This window comes from Punica granatum, chromosome 3, assembly GCF_007655135.1.
Source record: "Punica granatum isolate Tunisia-2019 chromosome 3, ASM765513v2, whole genome shotgun sequence".
Classification (NCBI taxonomy): Eukaryota; Viridiplantae; Streptophyta; class Magnoliopsida; order Myrtales; family Lythraceae; genus Punica; species Punica granatum.
Genome location: NC_045129.1, coordinates 13335425 through 13361273, shown reverse-complemented (window position 1 = coordinate 13361273; position 25849 = coordinate 13335425). Strand labels below are relative to the sequence as shown.

The following is a 25849-nucleotide window of genomic DNA, read 5'->3' as shown; positions in this document are numbered from 1 at the left end:
TTGAAAAAACTTATTTTGGACAAAGGATAGATTGGGAATGAGAAAACCATACGAGGACCCCATGGTCAAGGACAAGTATACAGTCCATGTCCTGGACTGTAGAAATGCGGTGCGCAATGGTAATAACAGTCGTGCCCTTGCATCCGCTGGATAATGTCTTTTGTAGGAGGGAAGCTGTTCGAGTATCAATACTTGCCGTGCATTCATCCAAGCAGAGTACCTAAGTAAATCAGAAACCTCAATGGTAAGCACATGGTTTTGAGAAATGGTATGATATCGAACTGAACGATATATAGCATTTCATGTGTCCAGACGAGGTCGGTCATTTTCATGAACCAGGCAAACTTGTTTTTACTAAGGACAAAAAATTACTGGCCATTTCTCAGCAAGCAGTTAATTCGTTCACTTTCCTTTCCCCTTTTCCTGAGACAGAATCATCAACAATGTCCAGTCCCGGCCAGGCAGGTTGCTATAACTCATCTGCTCTAGCTTTGAAAACTATTTAGAGGCAATTCACCTTGGAGGACTTCAGAAGGGCACGTGCTAGACAAAGAAGTTGCCTTTGTCCAACCGAAAATGACATCCCAGATTCCTTAATGTGAAGGTCCAGTCCACCTGCCGCTTCCACTTCATCCTTGAGATGGCATTTTTCAAGCACATCCCATATTTTTATGTCATCAGTCATGCGAAACGGGTCCAGGTTATCCCTAAAAGAGTCTCACTGAAATGTCAAAAGGCATTCGCTGAATTTGAACAACCAAGATCAAGTTTAGAAAGGAACCTTAATGATCCTTCAAACAAGAACGGGCTCTGAGGCACGACAGCAAAGCTGGACCGGAGATCTCGAACTGGAACATTGTTTATATTCAAACCATCCACCAAAATGCAGCCGCTACATATTGGGTTGAGGCGGAAAAGAGCATTCAAGATACTTGATTTTCCAGCACCGGTTCTTCCCACAACTCCAACCTGAACAAATTCGCATTTCATTGGTTGTACAATCGCATGATACATTTTACTTAACTGATATACATCTGTATCGACTCAAAACTTATAAAAGCTTCAAATTTCACTAACCTGCATCCCGCCCGGTATGGTGAATGTGAGATTGCGCAAAGCAGGTGGCAGTGTAGGCCCATATCTCAGGGTAACATTCTGAAATTCTATCAGCCCTTGAGATGGCCAATCTAAATTCGCCAGTTGGCAACCCCCGAGTTCTTCTTCAGGAATGTCCACATACTGTTAAACAAGAGTAGTAGATGAGTTCAAAATACTACCAGTTTAGTAATGAGCCATGCAATAAAAGAACATAGATGGAAGGCCCATCTGGCACCTGAAGAGCTCTCTCCACTGCTACCATTTCCTTCTCCGTTTCTGTAAAGCTTGTCAAGAAACTTCCTAATAAAGATACGATTGGAGCTGCATAAGAGAGTGCCAGTCCTACCTGTATAAACCAAACAAAACTATTATTTAATACCGAACACCAAGTGACTGGGGAAGACTGGCGACAAGTTAGGTTATGAACCAAATACCAGTCCTGGAGTACCAAAGCTGACTGGTAAGTTGCCACGAGATCCAATGACTGACGTAATAGCGACAAACGAGATAATAAATGCTGCCAACAGCTGCAAACAAATTCATTAGCCCATGAAAGTAATTGGTGCAGGATATAAATACTGTTAACTGAGGGTTGCATAAGAATTTGAAAGTTGAGCAAAACAGATGGTGAGTGAGATACCTGAAGGCGTAGGGAAAGCCACAAACTTGCTATCAACTCCGACAGGGAAGTCCTTTGGTATAGGGCCACATGCTCGATGAATTTCGCCCAGAAGAAATCCTGCAATCAAATAGAATTTGAATGAATGTACTACTTTTACGGACAACTGCGTGGAGATAAATATTTAGGTAGGGTAATCAAAAATTGAAAATGACGATAGAAAGCCAATCCACTATATACCTGAGAATTGAATGCTCGTATGGTTGATGATCCATCCAGCGTCTCTGTGAAGGAAGAGTAAATTGGAGAGCGTGTTACGCTGTCAAGCCTTCGCAGTTCCCTGGAAGTTGACCTGTAGAAGAACTACAGATCGTCTGAAGTTAAGCTACTTGTGCTGCAACTATTGCAAATCTTGGTGCAGCTCATTTAACCTTAGTTTTTTTTATGAATCAAACTCAAATTTCTTTCTGGACCGAGTCGGGAGTGATCTGCTCACCTGCAGCCTGCTGTAGATAAACCAAAACGGCAGTAGAAGAAACAAGAAGAGAACCTACATGAATACATGAACTGTCAGCCAGTACATATGTTTCAGTGCAAACGGGAACTTCAGAATAGCTTCTATCCTAGTACCTGGACATATGACAGAACTACTGCGATCCCAAGTAGACCAACAAAATTTGCGAGGAGGATATTCAGAATAAACGGGAGAGAATCATCAATAGTGTACAAGTCCGAGGAGAACCTGCATGAGATCAACATTTGTGGGGATGTAAAATAACAGAAACGACATGATATCTGAAAGTTTCCCCTGTTACTTCTAACCTGTTAAGTATTCTTCCACTCGGTGTCTGATTAAAGAACTTTACCGGAGCATTTACGATCTTGCAAAGGAGCGTTGCGTGCACCTTGACCGCAGCTCTTAAGCCCCCATATGCAAATAAGAATGCTCTCACCAATGTAAGGAACGAATTCATCACACAGAAGAGGCAGAGTATGACCTGCCTCATCGAGCATGATTTGTAGATTTTAGCTTTAGATTTGCCGATGATCTCACAAAAACTTATGATATATAAATAATCCAGAGTTGGTAAAAGAAACAGGAAAGTAGCTTACCAGATAAAAGGTTGTAGAGGACGCTGTCTCACTGCTTCCTTTAGTCGTATCAACCCAATAAGAGAGCCATAAGTCACTTCCATTACGAGAGGCTTGCATTGAAACTGCCGAAAGGAGTATTACGAAAGCAATCAATGAACCAGCAAATGCAGCATACTTCCTGCAGGACATAATGGAGCGATTAACTATAAATTGAGTTCGTATCAGATCAAGTGATGTTGCATGAATTTGCTTCCACCATTTTCAGAAGTTCCAAGCTATGAAATATCAAACAAGAAAGAACTCGTGCTCACTTATAAACTATGAGTTCCACCCTGCCTTCTTTCCTCAACTCCTCTTCAATTATCTCTTGTGCGATCTCTAGAGCTGATAAAAGTTCTGTTTCTTCTCGGACCTCACTAGAAGACATACAGGATTCTTGCACTGGACATTGAAGCAACGCATTACTCCAGGTCAATGTCAAGAAAGCCGAATATTCTGAAATCGCCAACTCAGCAGGCTGCCCCACCCACATGACACCTCCTTTTTCCATTACGACGACCATGTCAGCGCGAGATATTGCCTGTCAAGTATAAAGGTACGCATTCAACTTATGCCAGTACTGCGAAAAATATAGGAACCTGTTACCTGAACAGCTAATCCATTAAAATAACCTGAACATTGTGGGTACAAAGAAGACATGTTTTCTGGTCCATGAGAGGTCCCAGAATGGCATTGTTAAGGATCCACTGAGCAACTTGGGCATCCACTGCACTGAGGACGTCGTCGAGCATTAAAATATCTGCGCTGTGATAAAGAGCCCTGTTCATCTGAAGCAAACCAAGTGAGGAATCAACGGAAAGAGAATGGACACAGATTGACTGATAGGGACCGAACGAGGACCTTGCTAAACCAATTCGTGCTCTCTGTCCACCTGACAGATTTACTCCTTTTTCTCCGATATGAGCCATGTCACCTCCCGCCATAACAGAAACATCAACATCCAATGCACATGCTTGTAATGTGTCGCAGTATCTGCTCAATAGGACAAAAATCTCCCGTCAGCTGAAGAGCATAAACAAGATTGAGACAAAGAGGAGAAGCAGCGCTATAAACACCAACAAGCAAAATAAAAGGAGACCATTTTGTTCATAAGGGAAGACCTTTTTGAGTCGTAATTGTTCCCAAATAGGATATTATCTCGAACTGTTCCAGACAGAATCCAAGGGGCCTATATATAATTTCCATCATGTGCCAGTTGCAGAAGTATTTAGTTGAATGGAGTTATAGAGAGATATGGAACTTCAAAGGAATGATGTTCAAAAGACCTGGGGTACATATGCAACTGATCTGGCAGAACGAATAGATCCATGGAGGAGTCTCATTTCTCCCAAGATCGAATTCAACAGAGAGGATTTGCCCGAACCGACCTAAACAGTGCAATTGACCAAAGAGAATGAATAGAGTATGGCAACTCGACAGATGAAATTTTTTTTATTATTTGCTATCAGATTTCTGTCCAGAAATTGATCAATGGAAGATGTCAACATATACAAAGAAGGGAAAGAATTTTGAACAATCCGATTAAAACTTTACCTCTCCGATTATTGCAACCAGTAGACCCTTTGGAAGAGTTAGAGTGATGTGATTTATGATTATATTCAGCTCCTCTGACTTGCTGCTTGACCAATCACAGCACGCATCCTCCATTACAACAGCCACATTCCCAGAGCTATAGGGAGAATCAACTAATTTCCATTGCTGGTATTGGTGCTCTGAACAACTGAGGAACCTACTAAGTCTTCTTATAGATATGAAAGCCTGATACAGCCCGAAAAAGTCGTAGCAGCTCAGAAATTAACAATCTAATGCAAAGAGATTACAATGCGAACCTACGCACGCAGAGGACTCACATCAATCAATCCATTGATAACCCATGGAAATGAATTTAGAGGAGATATCAGAGTGTTAAATAGTGCAAGGCAAGTGAAGACCTGCATTTAAAGGATCTCAAATGGGTCAACTTCCTTAAAAAGTAGCCAACAAGAAAATGCAGAATCCGATAAGCAATACGCCACAAGGGTTCCTAATTACTGTACCGTTGCAGCATCGAGTTGATGACCCATCAGCGTAAAGAGTCCGAATGTACATAGAGAGAAGAGAGTCGGAGTTGTTGCCCAAAAGAATACACACCATGCATCCAAATATTTCCTTGTCTGTTGAAGAAAAATAAATAAATAAGAGCTATATGACTGCTATGTTGATTGGGACTGATTACAAATGTTCTATGGTAAAAACGACAATGCAAGTAAAAGCCATACCGACAAATGCTTTACTTCCGAAGATCTAGTCTCCATCAACCAATCAGAGAAAAGGAGCTCCCACCCGTACATCTTAAGAGTACGAATATGTGCCAAAAGTTCTCCAGTCCTCCTAATCCTGTTGAGAAGCAATCCCTATGAGAAGCTACACATTACATAATTTCAGACACTTGAAGGAACCCTGTTGTCTTCTGACAATGATGGGCAATGCATTTGACATTGATTAACTTATATGTTACCTCTCATCCTTTTGCTTCATCATCTTTTGGGTTGCACTAGCAATCAACTCGGAGATCCACTTATTCACTGCAAATAATAGATTCCTAGTAAAGTTAATTTTTGCTACTATTTTGTTAAGTTGAGACCAAGCATATGAACCAGAAAAAAAGAAACAGAAAACACAGAGCTCATAAATTTTCCTTTTAAGATTCAGTATAATTGATCTCAACATAGAAATATCAATACCTGGTATCAGTAACACAGTTATTGCAACTCCAGCGACGAAAGCAAATTTGACTTGCGTATAAAGCAGATACAGAGCCACCCCGATCTGCAAGGGCAAGCTGAAATATCACATGAAGTAGTGTCTTTAAGAGATTGTGACAAATAAAGACCAGTGAATGAACGTATCTTGGAGTTGACAGCTATTGGTTTGGTCCAGTTTCAGAAAAAATTTCACGGGATAAAATCATGCCTGAAATCCAAACCTAAAAGAAGCCATCTTTCAATGGATATATTCTGTGCAGTGATATGTTTAAGAGCCTACCAAGCAAAGAACTTTGAAAGGAGCATATCATTGATGAGAGTCTAAAGTAGAAATTGCATGCACTTTCCCGAGATACTGCAATAACTGTGCTGTAAAGTGATTACCTCCACATATCATGGAAACTGTTGCAGAGGTTAACAGTTCGATCAGCATCTACCGACATAAATGTCTGAATTTCTCCAACAGAAAACCGTGATCTTTCTGCTAGTCCAACCCTCAGACACTATGATTAATTAAAAATGAGACTTCAGATTATGATTCTAAAGAAATTGATCAAAAAGAGTCTGATATTAACAAAGAAGTATTGACAACAATGCCTCTATACAACCCCATAGATCTCCGTACGCAGAAGAGTTCTTTCTTCATAGATAATTACCTTTTGATAGATGACGGTCATAATACTGGATCTGAGCTTTAACTTCAGCTTGGCCACGCGAAATGAATATTGTGTGTCAAGGAAGGACCTGCAAGATCGAAGACAAGTGAGAAATTCTTCAACAAGAAAAATAAAAAGTCCAAATGATGAAACATAAAATTGGATGAAGATAAGTTTGTGCAAATCAAAAGAAGCGGAATTACTTTACGATAGATGTGCCACCTAATGAGACAGCAAGAACATAGCCTTCTAGATGCCCTGAACCTGTTAAGAGATGGAAAGGAAGGGGCAAATGAGATTATGTCAGTCCCACATGAATGACAAAATATGTGACTTGAATTAGAGAAGATTTTTCCAAGTTTGTGGACAATAGAAACATCATTAATGTAAGAAAAAAGCCCAGACTGCACATGTCATATATTTGGAAAATTTCCATGCAACTTTGCAACAGAAAGAACAATAAAGACTTAGGCGTGCACAAATCATCAGAAAGAAATCCAATCAGATGCAATTACCACCTCTTTCAAGAAACCGAATGAGACGATTAAGAAGTAATGGTCCAGCAAACCCGATACAATCATTTATAACCTGCATAAGTCATACAATCAAGAAGGTCCAATTACTATTTACAATTAATTTGTGTAATTAATCTTATTGTCTGACAGATTAATTAAACTATGCTGTTGAAATCACAACTTGAGTCCTCATCAAGTACCTTCAGTAAACCCAGACTTAAGTAAGCCCATCCATACGCATGAAAAAGAGATCTAAACAAGGAGGGATCAGAATCATTTTGGTTCCACTGTGCTTCCCAACAGCTTTGCAATTTCTCGTGACATGAAGATGGATTCATATCAGTTGGTAATGGAAGCAAATCTTCGAAATCAAGCTGCTTCAACACACCACGATTCATGACAAAATCAATGGACTTGAACACCATCTGATTCCAGAAACTGTCTGCATCTCCCTTCAACAAGCAACCATGTCAGAACAAGTATATCGAAGCCACAAAAGAGAAACATTATTGAAGAGGCTTAGAAAGAAATATGATGTAAAACATTTCTACACAAAATGTCAAAGCATATAACTCACAGGGTCCCTCAGAAAACTTTCATCGCCATCAGGAGGAAGTAGTGACTCTTCGATTGAACTGCAGATCATACCCCATAAGTCATCAATCCATTCATAGGAGACCAGATACCAGCAAGAAGTTGCAGTTGTAAATACTAGCAAGGATGGTAAAATGGAAAACTAATGTGTGTTCAATTGCATATAAAAGAGATGGATGGAAAAGACATGACATCTTTTATTGCACTCGGGAAGTAAAAGGAACTGAATATATACCCAGTCTTGAAAGATGCTCTTTTTGATCTGATAATGTTAATTGATATGCCAAACAGAACATCCACCAAGACAATGCAGCTCTCCTTGAGACATACCAACACCTGTTTAATTAAAACCTGTAAATTCACAGTTCATACCATCCCGACCAAAGCTACAGTAGAAGTACCTAATTACATTTTGTTTTCAAGGGGGAAAAACAATACACATTAAGAAACACCCCCCAACTAATGGTGGGAATGTCGCTTAGAAATTACACGAAGAAGCAGCTTCTAAGAGGACAGTGAAAGTGAATACCCCAGACAAGGTAAAACTTGTTAGCAGAAGAGGGATCACCAAGATTGGCTTTAGAATCCACCAGAAACATAAGATCCTGTCAAAAAATACGAAGGAACTTCTGGAACTCCTTGAAAGCAGAATGACGATCACCTAAAATTAGGAATAAGGAAACAACATCATATACTGATATACTTCAACATCGATCAGCTTATTCTGACCAGAGAGTAAGGAACTTACCCAAACTGCGAACCTCGAACACCTGAAAAACCAAAGGTGATATATCATTGCTTCTCCAGATTGCATACTCCTTAGAAGGATGATCACATCCCACAGTGAGAGAAACGCTCCAAGGATAGGAAGATATTGCAAAACGACTTTCTCCAAAGAGGTCATCTGGAAGTACAAGCAAAAATTAATATTCCCATGGTATACTTGAAAAGCTTAAGTTCCTTAAATATGCTCAGATGGGAAACAAAGAATGCAAAAGGAAAGGAAACAGATTAGAACTTATACGAGCCATAGATAAAAGCAGTGGGATTACTAAACAAAGTAAGATATAAGAACCCAATAAAAGCTTCCAAAACAAGGCAACATCAACCCTTTCCAGATTTGCTGTTTCTGTTGTAGATGCAATACAGAGTTGAAGAATTGCCAACGGGAGTAATCAACAGAAAAAAAATATGTGGTTCATCAAGCAGAGCATCTGGATCATATATAAGTTGAGAAAAAAGATGGATAAACAGAAGGGACAGAGAGCATACCCTTCGGTTTCCGAGGGTGTTCGTCTTTGACATCCCCAGCACTGCCATTAGGAGGATAGTAACCACATTTCCTCCAAAGCCAAAGACCGTGATATTATTAAGGAAAACGTCACTCGAAAAGGAGTTGAACTGTTTCCGATCATAAGAAACAAAGAAAGCAAGCATATCTCCCGATTTGTCAAAAGGATATATATCTCCAAGACACTCCAAGAATCGATTTCCATTCTGCCAAGTTTCGATCAAGAACCCAAGTAAGAGTACAAGTCTATAAGCAGAAGAACCATTCTCAACATCGCATCAATTGCCCAAAGATGGACTCATATATTAACAAGAAAACTAGAACAGAGACCATAATTTTTTGGTTTCTTTTTGAAGAATGAATGATGAAAATTCAAGAAACGGGATCATAGCAGCACATTAATATCTGTGTTATGCCATCAGAAAGGAGGAGAAAACACGAGCAGGTGCTTCCTTTCCCAAGTAATTGGAAGGGTAGTGCATGCAAGAAACAGAGGTGCGAAATTTCCCAGCTTGAGTAGAGAAAAACAGCAGCGACTTTATTCCTTAATTTCAACGAAACATGAACTTTGAAGAGCAGACAGAAACAGAGATGGGTTTAGAGGCCAATATCGGAGACTGCTGTAATCGAAGAGAATGACGAGCAGAGAGAGAGAGAGAGTGGGGAAGGTGACGCTTGCTTACGCGGGCAGAGCTGGGACAGACAAGGTGCGCGAAGTCCATCGAAATGCAGAGCAGAAGGTCGAGACGATGCAGGAACAGATAGTAGACCGCAAATGTTCTGTGAGAGAGAGAGAGTCTGAAGGAGTCGTCCGTTGAATGGTACAATAAAAGCGAGCTCTGCTCCTAAAGCTCAAACTGAACCATCGCTTGCTCTTCTTCTGCCAACGTGTGGCAGGGGGCTCGCACGCGTGCCACCCCATCCCCCTCTGCTGCTATGTGATCGCACGTGGGGAGGGAAGGGAAGGACTACGGTGGGGGCTCCGTTCGTATCATCGAGATTCATTCAAGAATCAATCAATGGCCCCAGCAGGGAAAACCAAGATGCTGAATCAAAGACATTTGCTAAGACATCAGATGCGCCCAACTATGGCACAGTTTCAGTTGTTGTCACGTCCTCCGTCTGTAAAAAAGACGAGATCTTTGGGGATTGGGAATTGAGCATGCTATTGTTTTGGCTTGGCTCATGTACTGTGCTTTACTGCTTTAGCAGCAGCCAATAGACGACGTTGCCTCGGCTTTCCTCCCTCCCTCTCTCTCTCTCTCTCTAAATATATATATCTTCTCTTTGGCAAAAGTGGGGATCATGCTCTGCTCTGCTTGGCTTTTGCTTTCCTCCTGCATTGAACATGGTTTCCACATCACCACCCACCCACGATCGCCCTCACTGTCGAGAGAAAAGAGATTAACCCCAAAAGGCTGCTCACTGCACTAACGTAAAAAATGCCGTTCATGTTCCCCTTCTTCGAGTGTAATGTATGGGGCTTCAGGGTTCTTAGTTCCCCATTCCCCATAACATATTATCACAGAGCCATGCTCCCTTTTAAGCATGTTTGACAGATTTTGTGCATCTCTGCTTCTCTGTAAAGAGTCAAGTAGGAGTAAAAAATTGGGACAAATGATTTGGAAACTTTCTCTCTCTGTTTTTTTTTTTTTTTCCATCAAAGTTTCTCATGATATCCGGACTCAATACACCGTGATAAATGGGAGGAAAGTATAGTTAGATCAAAACCACCCAAATCTGTGATGAAGCAAGTATGACTCAGTGGAAGAGTGCTTTGGCTGGACAAATGGTTGGTTGGCAAGCGACTAAGTACGGGGAAATCCATTCAACTATCAAGACTCACTTGGATTAGTATTCTAATCCGCGCATTGCGCTGGAATTTGCAAATTGTGTTTGCAGGTAATTCTTACTTCAGTTTTGCTAAGATTTTCGGTGTTTCTCTTTCTTATTTGTTATGAATCTTTTTCTTTGGGGAAGATCTCAATATAATGTAAATTAAAGTAGGGATAGAGTACATGCGTTGCATAGCGTAGAATATAACCAAATTTTCCTTTTCATCAATTTGGTTATATTATATACGTGTACTTTACATTACTGAAAATTATATCTTGTGAAGAGAGAAAATTTATTTTCGAAGGACTTTTATCCTTTTAACGCTACTTTCTCCAACAATATGCAAAACCCTATTAAGGGTAGAGACATTTACCATGCGCGACCAATTCTAAGGGAAAGGGGGAACAATAAAGCTTAAGTCGAGGAGGAGGAGGAGGTCTTCTACGGAGGACGGAGGGTCCGGGAGTTTAATCCTAGCTTTAGTGAGCTGCTCCTCGAACTCTTTGTCCTAGGACGATATCATTGCTGAGGAATCTTCGAGCTTAATTGTCTGTGGCTACAGATCGAGGCGGAATCTTCACTGTCAATGGTGGATTTCAGGCCATTGAAGCAACGGGGAGAGTGAGGAATCGAAGGGCGAAAGTCTCGATTTTCAGGGGGAAAAGCTTCAATTGCTAGGATAGGAAAGCTGTGATGTGAAGCAGAAGAGGACCATCTCGGACCCCCCCTCTTATCTTCCACTTCCCGATTTTCTTTTCTTTTGTTAAGTTCGGGCAGCGGGGGCCTCACCAGCACCACCACAGCCCCTGTGGGGTCGCCGATGACCTATAAGGTTGCCCAAAACCCCAGTTGGGGTAGTGGTGGTGCCAGCAAGGCCTCCCTCCGTCGGCACCCCCTCCCTTTCATTTCTTTTTAATATTTTAAATATTTCTTTTAATTTTTTAATAAATTTAATATTATTTAAATAATTAATGGGTCCACCGTTAGTGTCACGTGTGCACCATTAGTGCCAAATCAGTAAGATTTATTAAAGTTGACGGAGGAATTGATGATTTGCTAAATGTGAGAACAAAAGACTAGTTTGTAATTTTATGTGTTATTTTAAAACGTTTATGTTGGATTTGAGAAAAAAGTGGAAAGTTGGTGATTTTTTGGCAATTAACCCTTATTATTTTTATCATCATCAAATGTTTTCATAAATTTCATAAAAAAGATTGTTATTATGAAATAGGATAATTACTAGGAAGATATTATTATTATTATTATTATTATTATTATTATTACTTCATAAGCCAAAAATTATTGTTATGAAATGAGATAATTATTGGGGAGATATCATCATCATCATCAGCATATTATTGTCGGGGAGATCACCATTACATTCTATTTGGGCAAAAATTTGAAATGGGACCTTTTCAATTACCGACTCTTCATATGCCAAATTTTTCGTAACTTCATAAAAAAAATTATTGTTATTATTATTATCATTATTATTATTATTATTATAAAATGTTTTCATAACTTTCACCAAAAAATATTATTATTTTAAAATAGGAAAATTGTTGGAAGATATTGTTGTTGTTGTTGTTGTTGATGTTGGTGGTGGTGGTGGTGGGTGGTGGGTGGTGGTGATGTTGACGTTGATGTTGATGTTGACGTTGTTGTTGTTGTTGCTGCTGCTGTTATTGTAGGTGTTGGTGATGCTACTGCTAATGCTGATGCCGATGCTGCTGCTGCTGCTTGGTGCTCTTGCTGCTGCTGTTGCTGTGCTGTTTTCTTTTCTTTTTTTTTTTCTTTTGCTGTAGATGGTGTCCGGCGCCGTAATAATTGACTAGTCCACCAGGCGGTGTATTGTATGGCCTGAAGCCCGCCATTAGTTGTTGTGTTGTTATTGTTATTATTAATAATGACTCCCTCTACATCCGCCTATCATGTCTTTGTCTCACTCTCTTTGGTTTCCACTAACAAAACTTGCGTCTAAGAGGTTAACCGTCTATCAAGCCAGAGTAAATCTCCAATCCGTGCATCACGTTTGTCTTTCGCCACCCATCTCGTCCCATTGTATAGATTCTTAGTTTTAATTTTAAGTTATTAATTAAAATAATCTAAATAATAAGAATTAACAAGTATCATAACGAGCTAACAATAGAAAAGTTTCTTCAAATTGACTAAAGATAGATCTCACGTAACATGCAGGTTTATAGCCTCGTATCTTATGAAAGCCTATCTTCACTACCCATGCTTAGCTACTGGGAAAATAATTACCAACTTTGCCCATTTTCTCAGCTTAGCATTAATTTTCTTTTTCTTTTTTTTAAAAAAAATTTGAATTCACGAACTTTCTTTTTCCCACCACATCTAGCATTTATCAATATTTTTTTAATTTTGTTGACATGGCACTTAACGAACACCGAGTGAAAAATGACGATTAAATTGATGAGCCGCGTTAAACGGTGCTAAATGACCCATATAATCGTGAAGTTTGCCCATATTTGCAAATTTAGCATGAACTTTCTTTTATTCACAGTAAATTCATGAACTATCATCGATTCATCGCTAAGAAAATTTAAATCAAAATTGGAAATCGATCTTCCACCGCACCCACGGCCACCAATCCCCGAGTGAGGTTGCTATCGACTCTTGAGATGGGGCATTGCGGGTGACTTATCACTCTCTAGGATGAGGTCGCTATCACTTCTTGAGATTGTAGGCGAACTCATCCCGGGGTGGGTTGCCACCGGCAAGAGATCTCACTGCCTCATACAAGGTTATTGATTTGTCGAGGTACCAAGGACCTTATCCTCAGGGATGCTGACCTCTTGCAAGGTCCCCATCTCAAGGGATGATATCTCATCCCAAGGGTTCGTGTCCGAAATTGAGTTCCAATTATAGGGTTGATCTTGGACATCATTTTTCGAGTACTTGTAAATTAATGTGTTCGTGATGGATCCATATTGGAATTAAATATCGAGCTCGATCATGAAGATTGAGGCCTTGCCAGCGGCCACCACCACTTGAGATGTGGTCTTTGGTATCGGAAAAAATTACCATCCCTGGATGAGGTATTGAAGCCTCTCGCCGGGGGTCACTGCCTCCCTCCCACTTGGATGAGGTCACTGGCGCTTGATGACAATTGCTGGTCACCAATAAGGTCCCCCACCCCCAAGGTCAATCCCGTAATTAGAATCCATTTCCATGCTCGAATTTATTTGTAAAAAAATGGTTCATACTAAATTTAAAAGAGTTAATTGTGGCATAAAGCCTAACGTTTGAAAAAATTCTTAGTTCTAGTCCAAACTTGATTTTTTTATCTAAGATATCCCAACATTGACATGTTGGTTTCATATCTATCCCGACGCTAATTTTCCGTCTAAAATTGATGGAATTGCACACGTGGCACGTTAATTTCACATATATCCCGACACTTATTACAAAATTAACGTGTCACGTGTGCAATTCCGTCAATTTTGGACGGAAAATTAGCATCAAGATATATGTGAAATTAATACGTCAACGTTGAGATATTTTAAATAAAAAATTAAGTAAAATTAATAATTCATTCAAATGTTAAATTATACGGCGCAATTATCCCAATTTAAAAAAGAATGTGGAAAATTCGTCGTTATATGGGTCATTTACCTTAAAAAATAAATAAATTATGAAAATCAGTTGGAGGCAATCTGCGAGTTTCGTTATCGTCATCGTCTAATCCAGACCACAGCCACAGCACGGCACAAACAACCGATGGTTTTCCACTTCCGTCGTCCTCTTCCTCATTTCTCTCCCTCTCACCCACACTCTCGCCTCTGAGCTGGGCCATGTCTCTCATGGCCGCCGCCTCCTCCCGCGCTTTCACGCGCCCCTCTCTCCATCTTCTTCATCCTCCCTCTGCTGCTTCCGCTTTCCCCTCTTCTCTCCCCATTCCCCGCTCTTCCCCCGCAGCAAAATCGTCCCTTTCCAGGACCAGAATCAGAATCTGCTGCGCGAGCAGCAAAGAGCGAAGCCCACAAACCAAAACAACCCCACCCGGGGACCCCAGGTCGGGTGTCGCCCTGTACAAGCCCAAGTCGTATGAAGTTCTGGTCGCCGACGCCGCGAATTCCCTGGCTTACGCCCTCGCAGACGGCAAGACCCGCCTGGAGATCGAGTTCCCGTAAGCTTCTTCGTTTGCCTGTAATTTCCATAACTTCGGGCCCTGCAGTTTCAATCGATGCTCGATTCGGTTGAGTTCGGCTGGTGGATTGAGTTGGCAGAAGCTCATTATTGTAGTTGAAGTTGAACTCGGTCGCCTTGTACCCTTTTCATTCCTGACACTGAGACTTCGAAAAATTTGAACTTTTGCACTCTAAGCATCTAATTCCCATTGTTGGGGAGTATAACTTAATTCTCCTCTACTTCAATGCACCTGCAGACCATTGCCCAGCAACATTTCTTCGTATAAGGTACGAACTTCCCCATCCCTTTTGATGTAATGTTTCGGTGAGGTGAAGTATTCCTCTGAGAAAACAACAATACGATGTGCCCAGTTGGAAATAGTCTTTGTAACTTTTAGTTACTGAGATCATGCTATCGTGATGGAATCTCGGAAGCCCCTGTTCACTTTTGCGTGTGAAGTTTCAGTCCAAATACGTAATTCTGTTTTGACTTCCTAAATATGTAAAGGGCTCCTCAGATGAGTTCATAGATGCAAACATTCAACTCTCCTTGGCCGTCGTCAGGAAGCTTCAAGAGAAGCGGGAAACACGAGCTTGCATTGTAAGACAGGAGATCTGGTTTTTTGTTTGTCATTGATACAGTCATTGTTGTATCTTGAGTGAGTTTTATATGGAAGATTCAAGATATCTCTTTAATCTATTCTAGGTTTTCCCTGATAAGCCGGAGAAGCGCAGGGCCTCAGAGCTTTTCAAGGCAGCCCTTGATTCGGTAGATTATTTCTCTCTATTTTACGTGATTTAATATTTCATTGCAGTTCACTGAATTTATTCCTTGCTTTCTTGCCAGAGATGGCTCCAGTTGAATAGATATGTTAATAATAACTAAAACTACTAATTTAATATGCTATCGCGGCGTAGTATCATATGCTATCATAGTGCAAGTTTGAGTCTTTGCAAAGTCATTCACCTCCCAATTAATTAATTCCGAGTTAACTAGGTAGCACCAATTCTCCAGGCCACTTGTGATGGGAGTGTTAACTAATAAATAGCAGTAGGACCTACTAGATAAGGTTAACCAGATTACAAGAAAACAGTAGAAGTGAGGTAATAACGGATATCGCCTTATTCATATAGAATTATCTGTATGCATAGGAAACTGGAAATAATCTAAAGTGTTCCAAATGTTTTAAGCGGAATGATTATTTCTTCCAAAATAAATTGTATTGTGAAGCTCTTTCCTCGAGGATCATAAAAGTGAAAAAATGGATCATATACATTTACTAGAGCTGCTTTCATGTAATTGTTTATATGAAACTGGGATACGTTTAATTATTAGTATCTGAAATATATTGGAAAAATATAAATGTTGAATTGTCTTTTGCAGATCGATGGAATAAGTATAGGTTCCTTGGATGATGTCCCAAGTGGCCCTCTGTCTTCATTCTTCAAATCGGTTAGGAACACCCTGGATTTTGACTTTGAGGAAGATAACGAAAGTATGGTTTTTCAGCTAGTAGATCTGGTGATTCCTTGTCCATTAAGTTTGAACAGTTTCCTTGAAGTTTGAATAAGCCATATTCAGCATCACTTTTGCAGGTCGTTGGGTCTCTGCAGAACCACCAACTCTATATATATTTATCAATTGCAGTACTTCTGAACTATCAGTCATAGAAACCTACGTGGTATAAAATCTGCCCCTTTTCATCCAGTTTTCTTTCCTGCTGGTTTTGGTTTACTTCGAAAAGAAACACCAGCATATGATTGAATTCTCCAGGAAAAGTTTGCCAAATCAACCCCAGCGCTTCTGTTCAATCTCGAACTCGATACATTGCGGTAAAAGTTTTTCCTTCTGGAACTGACAATGACATATATTTTCTGAATTTCAAGCTTTGTTCACTGTGAGTGTTTTACTTAGATAGTGCTGACTTGGGACTTCTGGGATTCCCGAGCAAAGAATTGCATTATCGATTCCTTTCTCAGTTTACGTCGGCGTTCTATATACGAATCAGGGAATACTCAAAGGTATACTAAGGGAGAAAAAGAATTCTCATGCTGCATATCGTTTTAGAAGTCCACTTGTCAGTAACTGTTTCCATTATTATGTTCAAGACAGTTGCAGTAGCACCATATGTTGTTAACTACAGTGGAGCATTATTCCGCCAATATCCTGGTAAGAGAATAGCCTCTCGAGGTGTGCACCATTCTGTTTATGTTCATATTCAGAATTTTCTGGGTTCGGTTAGTCTTTGCTGTAACTGTTTCACTTAAAAGGGAACAATGATGGAAATTGAAGACGGAATTACATAATTTGCATAAATAATCAAACCTTGAATCCAAATACACAATTCTATACTAAAGGGGTAGGTTTCCTAAAAGTACCATGGGAAATGATAATGCGTGTAACTGATATTGAAATAGAAGTTTCAATAACAGAGTGACATTGAAAGTTAAAATTTTTAGTTAGAGGTAAACCTATTCAACTAGTCCTGTCCAACGAAATGCTGCTTGTTATTTTAACGACACATTTTTGCAGGGCCATGGCAAGTGATGCTTAAGCAAGCAGATGGGTCATACGCTTGCATTGCAGAGAGCGCAACACGTTTCACCCTGGGCGAAGTATGATCTGTCGCCAACACTACTACATAACCTTATCGATGCATGAAGTTAATCATGTCTTTTTACTGTGCTGTTCTGAGGTTAGACTAAAGAAGAATTGCTGAGGGTGCTGGGGCTGCAAGAAGAAGAAGGAAGCTCACTAGAATTTCTTCGGCGAGGCTACAAGGCAAGTGTTCCCCTCCATCATGTTCAAATATTGTCTCACTCAGCAGTTAATGTTTTAAATTGGGTGATTTGGGGTACAGTGGCTTGAGGTTACTTTGTCCGACAGATTCTCGGTTTGTTTTCACCTACAAGGGAAACGATTTACCTGAATATTTTCTTAGAAAGTAGTTTAGTTTCTTTTTCGATTTGCAATCAGTTACACCCTTCTCATCTCGCATTGCAGACCGCTACTTGGTGGGAAGAAGATGTTGAGTTGGAAGTATCTGCGGCATGGCGAAGTTGAATTTGGCACCAGGACAAGTTCTGTTCAAAACCTGATATTGATTTGTGCCGACTGAAACAATTTTTTGGAACCTCCTCTCAAGTTATGTGTCTTTTAACCTGTCCATCCTTTTTTTTGTCGAAGCAGTGGCTCCACTTCTGGACTTGATGTGGTCAAAGCTCAAGAAATATCATGTATTTTGACAAGTAAATTGTATTGAGTTTTTTGTATATTCGACCTGTCAGTGAATCGATTGAGTTGTATAACCCGAATCTCCGAGAAGCAGTAAGATGCCTCTTGTATGCTTAATTTTGAGAAATAACATGACAGAACAGAGGAGAAACTATACCTTGAGAATCAAATTGTCACTCCCTTTTCCACTTCTGAGAAGGTAATTTCGACCGAGCAACAAATCTATAGGTATATACATGCAGTACGATATTTTGTTTCACTGTCAAAAATCTGCTGCTACAGACAATATCACTGGTAACATGTGTGCCCCAGCTCTTCCACATTTTCGTAGAATTGTAGATCGACTACTCAGAAATGTCAAAATCGGGTTCAGATGGCTTCTGCAGTTTCACGAGGCTTGTGGAACTCTTCAAGTTCCGCATTCTATGCCCCCGAAGAGCATTCGCAGCAAAGCGAGAAGCCAGTATAGTTGCACCAAAGCTCGGCGAGTGGCTAATGCCTCTCCCAGTGCTGACTAATGCCCTCTCGTCATCATCATCGTAATAATCATAATCTTCTTCTTCCTCTTCTTCTATGCGCCGAAGCTCTGCATTCTTCCTCCTGGTATACCGTCTCCATGCCGCTTGAATGAAGCAGGCAGCCCAGGTCCTCCACTGCTGCGAGTAGAATCGGAAAGTGTGCTGAACCTGCCTGCTGTGTAACCTCCTGAACTGACTCGCCACGAACTTCAGCTCCTCAGCTTCTAAGGCGAAGGCCTCGACCTCTGTCAGGGCCTTCACTGTACGGGTTGATGAGGGCAAGTTAGAGCCAGCCTTTGGGTCGAGTGCCCAGGTCAGAAGCTCCTCTCCACAGAAGTCACCTTCCTTAAGCAACCCTCTGTTGAAGAACCCGCTCCGGCCTCCGTCTGTGGTAACACTCTCAAGTCGTCCTCGAATGATGAAGAGCATCTCGTCCACTGGGTCCCCTTCCCGAACTATGTAAGTGCTCTCTGTGTATAGACTTGGCTTTAGGCGCTCGCAAATGGCATCAAGTAGCCGCTCATCCATATTAGCAAAGAGAGGAACCTGCATAATCGAGTATGAACAGTACAAGGAATTTCCATGAACAGTTATTCAACGGTGGTATCAGAACCGGGGCAGAGACAAAATCTGACAGGCAATTCGAACTGTCTTGACGGGTAGTTTGTTCTTACCCTCCGAACCAAATTCAAACAGAGGTGGCGTTTGATGTCCCTTCTCAGATCTTTGGGTAGACTCTGAACTAAGCTCTCTTCATCTACTCCTCGAGTTTCCAACCATTTGTACTGATCATAGCGCCGCACTCGTTCCCTCAGTTCTTGTGGCAGCAGACGATGATGCATCCACTGCTCAGAATCACGCCTTTTGACCCTCATCTCTTCAAGACGGACAGTGAGAGATTGAAGGTAAGTCTGTTGCAAAAAGATAATAATAATACCATTAAAAGCAACAATAAGAAAAGGGCAAGGAATGCCTATCAAATATAAGTTCAAGACTCAGAGGAACTGCGTGCTAAGGTAATTACCTGCATATTCCCAATCAGAAGCGCAAACAGGATAAGGCCGGAAATCGCAAGTGCTATTGAGAAGAGGACTTCTCCAGTATAGGTACTAGTTTGAAGCCCCTGACCGAGTGTACTGAACCATTCATAACATAAAAACAGCTCTAATGAATCATATCTCAGACCGAAAAAATAAATCCTGAGACAAGTATACTGTTGAAGATGTAAGGCGTTACCTCAAGTTCTGCAAGCCCCACCATAGACAGTAGAAGAATTTTGAGAAAAATTTTCTCGAGGCAACTATATCGGAAGTTATGGCCTGAGTGTATATCCCATAATTGAACGGTGACATCTCGTCTGAAACAGAGCATTTATCATTGAGGACAACTCCCATGATCTTTCTCCAATCCTCGTATCCAGTTAAATGCTTGTTTCCACAGTACAAAAATTCTTTAATGCATTTTGGCGCCGTTTCAAAACATGCTCTCTGCCAACAATCATCCTTCCTTTCCACTGCTAGTAGGTACCAAAGAGCTCCGAAGATCTGCAGAAGTTTAAAAAAGTGTGCCGTTTGCTCAATAAATCAATTCAGATGTTTTTTTTTTCTTCTTTGGATAGATTGAATGATTAGATGAATTAGACTCACATGGCTTGCAAGCATGTACCAAAGGAGATAGTATGCCGCTCCAGCCCAAGCACTTTCAGCGAAGACGCCCGCTGTCTTCTTCACCTCTGAAGTCAAAGGTATGAAACGAGCGAATCTCGGGATATACTGAGCAAAGACTAGATTCAAGAGCTGCTGCTTCGTATTTAAGACCTCCGAGCCTTTTGATCTCTTTAAGAACTTCCAAACCACAATCTGAAAACCGAAAAAAGAAACATATGGGGAGAGCATGTTATGCAGAACAATAATTATGAACTTTGGGCGGATAAATTCAGAAAGATCACACGTTAATACCTGAGGAGCAGGTATGACAGAGAGAAGATCAATGATGAAGTAACGTGTTAAATATCGCATTGCTATCTGAGCGGGATCTATCACGAGCTCACCCCGACCGAAAACTCGCGAAGAAGGTGCAATATAAGCTGTTTTGAACTGGAAGCCCATACGAATTAGGAAGAAAGCATCGAGGATTGTCCTCACGGTTGTAGTCAGAGCTGCTAGTTTCTTATCTATGCCGAGGCAATTAGATGTATTGAACACGGGAAGGTAGAAGAACAAAGGATCAACCGAAACTGCTAAGATACATGAAATGACAAAGAGCTTGTTCCATAACTGGAGGGATTTGTCCTGTGGGTCGAAGATCTTTTTCTCGGATACTTTGAGATCTTCTGGGAAAACAGCTCGGGTGACCCCAAACCTGAGGGACTTTCCAAAGGCTTTGATTCCGTCAGATCCTCTCTTGACTCCGACGCGGAAAGATTTTGATGGGTTGTTTCGTGAACGCCCTTGATGAAATAGACTGCCGAGACTGAATCCATAGCCCTTCATTCCACCGCTGTGATGAGAAGGCAGCGAGACCGTGGATTCCAAATCATCCAACCTAGAGGAACCAGAAATTTCATGAAATCAGATTGGGAGAAACAGCAAAATCAATAACAGAAAATAAAAGGCAAATCCATCAGAGTATATAACAGGCACAATTCGGAAAAGACATGATGCTTTCTCTAACCTTACGAACTTCTCCTTCTGGCCTCCAATGTACTGTGACTTGTAACCGCATTCGAACATCGTATAAAACTGATTAGGCCAACATCAGACCTGGAATTCCGAATTTAAAGAGAGATAAGAGCAAACCAACACGAAGAAATTCAAAGGAAACTTGGATGTTTTTCAATAAATATGGAGCACCATTTGAGCAATATTCTTCGATTTCGTCAAAACTACAATGGAATCTGTAGAATTCCTATTTTTTGTTAATCCAAATTAGGGTTTGTGAAGAAAATTGAGGAATTTCACCGAGAGAGACAAAGAGTTCTATTTTGGGAAGGGTAGAGGGATTACCGTTATGTCAGTTACGGAAAGATAATCCTCTGCTTTGCGCGTCTCTACTCTCCAGTGTTGTCTCCCTCCTTCTATGCCACGTGGCATTATGTTTTTACCCAATTGGAATAATAATAGAATAACAATCTTAGGGCATTGCACGGATTATTTTCATGAAAAAGTTATATCTTAAACTCATTCAACTTAGATTGAACTTGAAATTATTTTAGCTTTTTAAAATATTAGAAAAATTAGACACCAACCCGTGTTATGCACGAAAAATATGGATCAATTTATTTGTTTAAAGTATCAATGAATGTAACAATATGTATAACTAAATAAAATAAATATTCAACTCTCCCTTAGTTCGAATTAGAGTCTTCAGTTGAGAGGTTCTCCATCGATTCAATATTTTTTTCTCACAAGGTAATTAAGCAATATATTATGAAGAAAAAAAATATTTTTCTTATATTAAACAAAAATGAGTGGCACAGACGGGTGAAAAGAGAGAGAGGGAGATAAGGTGAGAAGAGAGGGTGGAGAGAGTGAAAATGGGTTAGCGGGTGGTTATTTATTAAGTACTTATCATTATGATCTTAATTTAGTGGTCCGTGTTAGTTTAAAATATTATCCTAAGAGTAATATGAGAAGTTGAAAGTGCGACCAAAGTCAGGCCTTTGGCTTTATATAAATAATATAATATATCAAATATTTCTCCATAATTTAAATTATCAAATATGTGGATTATGTTATGGCATTTGAGGATTAAGTGATGTTGAATGAATTAATTAAAAAGATTCATTAAAAGTAGATAAAAACTTTTAAAAGATTGGGAGAAATATGTGAGTTGGGAAATATTTGTTGGGAAATTAGAAGGAATTTATATGAAGATTAAAAAAATATGGGGAAGTTTCAAAAAAAAAAAAAAGATGAACCAACCAATCATTAATCATCAATTCGATTAATACACGCTTAAGATCATACTGTTAAGCTCTATTGGCAGAAACTCTAATGAAGATCCAGGGCAGATTTCTAAGGTTGAACGTGATCAATGGACCTGAGGACTCTATCCCTCAAGTGTTCATTGAGATCCTCATTGCTGATAGGAAGTTTAGATCGAGATTTTAGAGGGGTTGACTACAAATAGATATTATTGTTTTTCACATTAACATTTTGGTTCGTGGTGAAGATAGGGTTTCACCTATATATTGTCGTTGTGCTGATATATTCTCTTGTACATTTTTTTTTTGGTTATAAAAGAGGCGTATGGATCTAGCTAGTACATGATCGTGTGCATTTTTTTAGTATGTGCTGAAATTCATATTATTACTCGAGGAAAAATAATACAGATCCTGCATTAGTACTTTCCATAAGATTATTCTTAAACCTACAAATAATAGATGGATGCTCGGTTAGTTTAAAAGGTTAAACTACTAGGCAGTAACAGAGTATGAACTCGACTAGCTATGGATATATGTTAATAATAAATACTAAATTATGACTTAATCTAGTAAAATTAAAATTATAGGATGGATCGATAAAAATATTAGAAAATCTGAATTTGAGTCTTCATATTCGTTCATTTGTCTCATATTCCAGTTCGCATGTCAAGAGGATTGTTAAAAGAATAACTAATAAGCCATAATCTCATTAATAAAATTAGAATAATATATGGTTTGAATGGAGGAATTTGGAGGGAAATGATTGTAAGAGATAGCATTATTGATCAAAATTTCATATAAAAAGGATGAATTGAGCAAACAATAGCCCATTGGTTTGATGATCAAATATAAGGGCTTAACCTTTCATGATCAGGCTACTCCATATACTGTTTTTTTTGTCCTTTATTTTGTTCCTATTTTTGATAGGTAAAATGTTGGGCAGTAGTATTGACAACCTTGCCGATCCCCGTTTCGTAATGTTTGAACTCTTGTGTTCAATTACGAATATATCAAACGAATTGAACAACTAGCACAAAAGCACATGCTCCGTCAACATAGCACCACTAAGAATTTAGTATTGTTTACAGAAGCCGGTATCCTCCAAGTCCAAGTCAAAGAACATACAACTAGCAAATGTTTTTAATAAATGCACTAGAGAGAATTTGAACTTGGGACCTTAAGGTTAGCAAATCACATGAGAGTACACATATTAACCGCTAGACCACAACAATTTGGTCAAATAGGGATTTGAACTTGCGATCTTATTCCTCATCTAACTTTGTTTAGTTTTAAATTCATGTGTCGAGATGTTGGGTCAATTACGTCGCTAAAGGTCAAGGACAAACGCTATGCTGGATGTGGTAGCCCACAAAGGAAATTGCATTCTCCTGTATAATTTTGTGATGATTTACTATTTTAGGGTTATTATTTCGGTGAGAGTTCCTTAAATTATGGGTAGATGACCTACCTTGAGCCTTTCTTGGAGGTAGAGTAATCATAAAGTAAGTCGACTTATTCAACGGATAATAGTGAAACAAACCAAAAACAACATGATTAATATGTGAAAATAAAAAACCTCCTTACAGAGCATGGGAATAAAAAATGCTGCGGGCATATTAATAAGATGTAATGAAAATAACTTACCATATCCTCTTAATTAGAAAGATGATAATAATCGAAACGATATCGTTTATTTGTTATTATTGTTATTATGATGTTGTAATAAAAGAAACTCATGGATGTAATATAAGATAGAGAAAATGATGAAATAATGAGGCAAGACAAATCGCATTGGTAAGGATTGGGCTCTTATGTTTCGGTTCTTATAAGCCAGCAACTTGTCTCATAGTACAAAGTCCCTTTTCTCGATTTAGTTACCATTTAAATAACTCAATTATATATATATGAGTAGGCAACGAGCGAATACTATGTGTTTGGTATTAGAGTTGAGTTGAGTTGAGTTTTGGTTTTAATTGGTTTGTAATGATTGTGTTATTGAATTATGAGAAAAAGTATGAAAAAGTAATGAATTATTGAAATAAAATAATGATTGTGTTCTTGAATTGTGAAAAAAGTAATGAATAGTTGAGAGAATTTAGTATTAAAAATTGAATTGAATGATTAATTTTTTTTTAAAAAAGTAATAATTGTATTGTTGAATTGAAAATAAGTTGAGTTGAATTAAAAAAAATTCAAATTTAAACACACCGTGATCAAGGGTTTCTGATCCCTATTTGTTGAAGGTCAAATAAATCTATATGTCAAGGATTTAAAGTAAAAGAACGTAAAAATTATGGTTAATCAAGAGATAAGTTCTTTTTGAAAAGATTTCAGGCTTTAGGGCCTTTTTTTTTTGTCTTTCGGTTACAAGGCTGTAAGGCTTTTGGCTAATCAATGCATGCAAACTGTGATCTGCTTTCATCAGTCCACTCCCTGATTTGATAAGGTGGGAACATGATAATGTTTTACAACGTGCAGTGTTCTTCACAAAATGCATGGTCCGAATCCGATTGAGTAGATAATTTATTGATGAAAGCAACTTTAGGCCATATCAGTCCAAATCATCTTAAGAAATTAATTAAATTAGAGAAATTATAAGGAATTAATAAAATATAAAATCTTGATGAAATTACATGGATTTTTTATTTTATTTTTTGACAAAGTCAAATGAAAAACTTCGTTATTATCTGTCCCACATTTTAAGGAAGACAATGACCCGGTTATCCATATATGGTATGTTGAAAAGGCAACTTCTACTTGATTTCCATTAATTAATCAGGCTTCCCAGCATCAACATTTGATCCTTAACGCAACTCTCCATGATTGATTAAACTTCACGGGATTACCGATGATTTGAATCCTCTTGTTTGACTAATTTTTCATATACATAATATAATGGGTTTGAATTTTGTGACCTGACCGGTGCATGACCATAATTGTCGTTTTTTTTTTCTTTTTTTGTGAAGTCCGATAAGACCCCGAAAAATAGAAATCCATGATGAACATGTATTTGACCCAATTTCAGTGTTATTTAATCAGAGTCTAGTGAGTTCTATGATTATGTTTGCAGAGAGAAAAGTAAAAAATAAATTACTACAAAGTTTTTATCATCGTAGAGATGTGAGAATTTTCTGTGAGAGTATCATCTATTATTATATTTTGCTATTATTGAATATGATATAGTCGATTCTTCTTTGCTCGTGGATGCATGAACTATTTATTCCGAGCAAGATATATCGAGTTTTTTTTTTTGCTGATTAAATATGTAATGCATGCAATCTTCTGTTTGTCTGTTCAATTCTTAATTAGAAGTGAATGGACTCCAACAAAAATATTTGTTCAAGGATTGCTATCTTATAACCTACAGTTTGCAGAACTCACAATATCTTTTCAGCCTCTCTCTCTCTCTATCTCTCTTTGTGTCTCTGTCCCTTCTGCCCATGCCAACCGAACAAAATCTTCAGGGATAAAGTCCATTACTTGTTCATTCCCATGAATCATAATGAACT

At 39.1% G+C, this 25849-nt stretch overlaps 3 protein-coding genes across 4 annotated transcripts in view; 1 reads left to right on the top strand and 2 right to left on the bottom strand.

The window, feature by feature from the left end:
- LOC116202087 (ABC transporter C family member 13) overlaps positions 1 to 10578 on the bottom strand; it is an 11119-nt gene extending 541 nt beyond the window's left edge. The window contains exons 1-34 of one of the 2 annotated variants that reach the window (XM_031533607.1): positions 9356 to 10578; positions 8654 to 8918; positions 8130 to 8285; positions 7911 to 8042; positions 7617 to 7717; positions 7365 to 7422; positions 6988 to 7239; positions 6788 to 6860; positions 6476 to 6536; positions 6273 to 6360; positions 6001 to 6119; positions 5596 to 5693; positions 5370 to 5436; positions 5131 to 5248; positions 4909 to 5025; positions 4723 to 4803; positions 4406 to 4630; positions 4138 to 4239; positions 3973 to 4040; positions 3713 to 3844; positions 3484 to 3631; positions 3124 to 3392; positions 2831 to 2990; positions 2540 to 2715; positions 2348 to 2459; positions 2214 to 2267; positions 1958 to 2080; positions 1739 to 1837; positions 1533 to 1625; positions 1334 to 1444; positions 1078 to 1239; positions 782 to 969; positions 518 to 707; positions 53 to 220 (exon numbers count right to left, since the gene is read on the bottom strand). In XM_031533607.1, the coding sequence (XP_031389467.1) occupies positions 53 to 220; positions 518 to 707; positions 782 to 969; positions 1078 to 1239; positions 1334 to 1444; positions 1533 to 1625; positions 1739 to 1837; positions 1958 to 2080; positions 2214 to 2267; positions 2348 to 2459; positions 2540 to 2715; positions 2831 to 2990; positions 3124 to 3392; positions 3484 to 3631; positions 3713 to 3844; positions 3973 to 4040; positions 4138 to 4239; positions 4406 to 4630; positions 4723 to 4803; positions 4909 to 5025; positions 5131 to 5248; positions 5370 to 5436; positions 5596 to 5693; positions 6001 to 6119; positions 6273 to 6360; positions 6476 to 6536; positions 6788 to 6860; positions 6988 to 7239; positions 7365 to 7422; positions 7617 to 7717; positions 7911 to 8042; positions 8130 to 8285; positions 8654 to 8918; positions 9356 to 9594 (4605 nt within the window). In that variant the 5' untranslated portion in view covers positions 9595 to 10578. The remainder of the gene's footprint in view (positions 1 to 52; positions 221 to 517; positions 708 to 781; positions 970 to 1077; positions 1240 to 1333; positions 1445 to 1532; positions 1626 to 1738; positions 1838 to 1957; positions 2081 to 2213; positions 2268 to 2347; positions 2460 to 2539; positions 2716 to 2830; positions 2991 to 3123; positions 3393 to 3483; positions 3632 to 3712; positions 3845 to 3972; positions 4041 to 4137; positions 4240 to 4405; positions 4631 to 4722; positions 4804 to 4908; positions 5026 to 5130; positions 5249 to 5369; positions 5437 to 5595; positions 5694 to 6000; positions 6120 to 6272; positions 6361 to 6475; positions 6537 to 6787; positions 6861 to 6987; positions 7240 to 7364; positions 7423 to 7616; positions 7718 to 7910; positions 8043 to 8129; positions 8286 to 8653; positions 8919 to 9355) is intronic. The other variant, XM_031533608.1, reaches the window with a different exon arrangement.
- A 1648-nt stretch (positions 10579 to 12226) lies between these two features.
- Positions 12227 to 18014, top strand: LOC116200401 (protein LOW PSII ACCUMULATION 3, chloroplastic). The gene is made up of 14 exons (XM_031531247.1): positions 12227 to 12271; positions 13219 to 13234; positions 14178 to 14661; positions 14920 to 14950; positions 15171 to 15263; positions 15369 to 15431; positions 16047 to 16158; positions 16259 to 16344; positions 16437 to 16495; positions 16582 to 16684; positions 16772 to 16832; positions 17196 to 17278; positions 17364 to 17444; positions 17667 to 18014. The coding sequence occupies exons 1-14, from the start codon at positions 12227 to 12229 to the stop codon at positions 17724 to 17726; spliced, it is 1377 nt and encodes a 458-aa protein (XP_031387107.1). The 3' UTR covers positions 17727 to 18014.
- An 86-nt stretch (positions 18015 to 18100) lies between these two features.
- LOC116202088 (putative cyclic nucleotide-gated ion channel 8) lies at positions 18101 to 21378 on the bottom strand. Its single transcript, XM_031533610.1, has 7 exons — positions 21089 to 21378; positions 20374 to 20959; positions 20062 to 20274; positions 19652 to 19959; positions 19440 to 19551; positions 19090 to 19326; positions 18101 to 18961 (listed from the first exon to the last, which is right to left on the bottom strand). The coding sequence occupies exons 1-7, from the start codon at positions 21145 to 21147 to the stop codon at positions 18242 to 18244; spliced, it is 2235 nt and encodes a 744-aa protein (XP_031389470.1). The 5' UTR covers positions 21148 to 21378; the 3' UTR covers positions 18101 to 18241.
- Positions 21379 to 25849: the final 4471 nt, after the last annotated feature.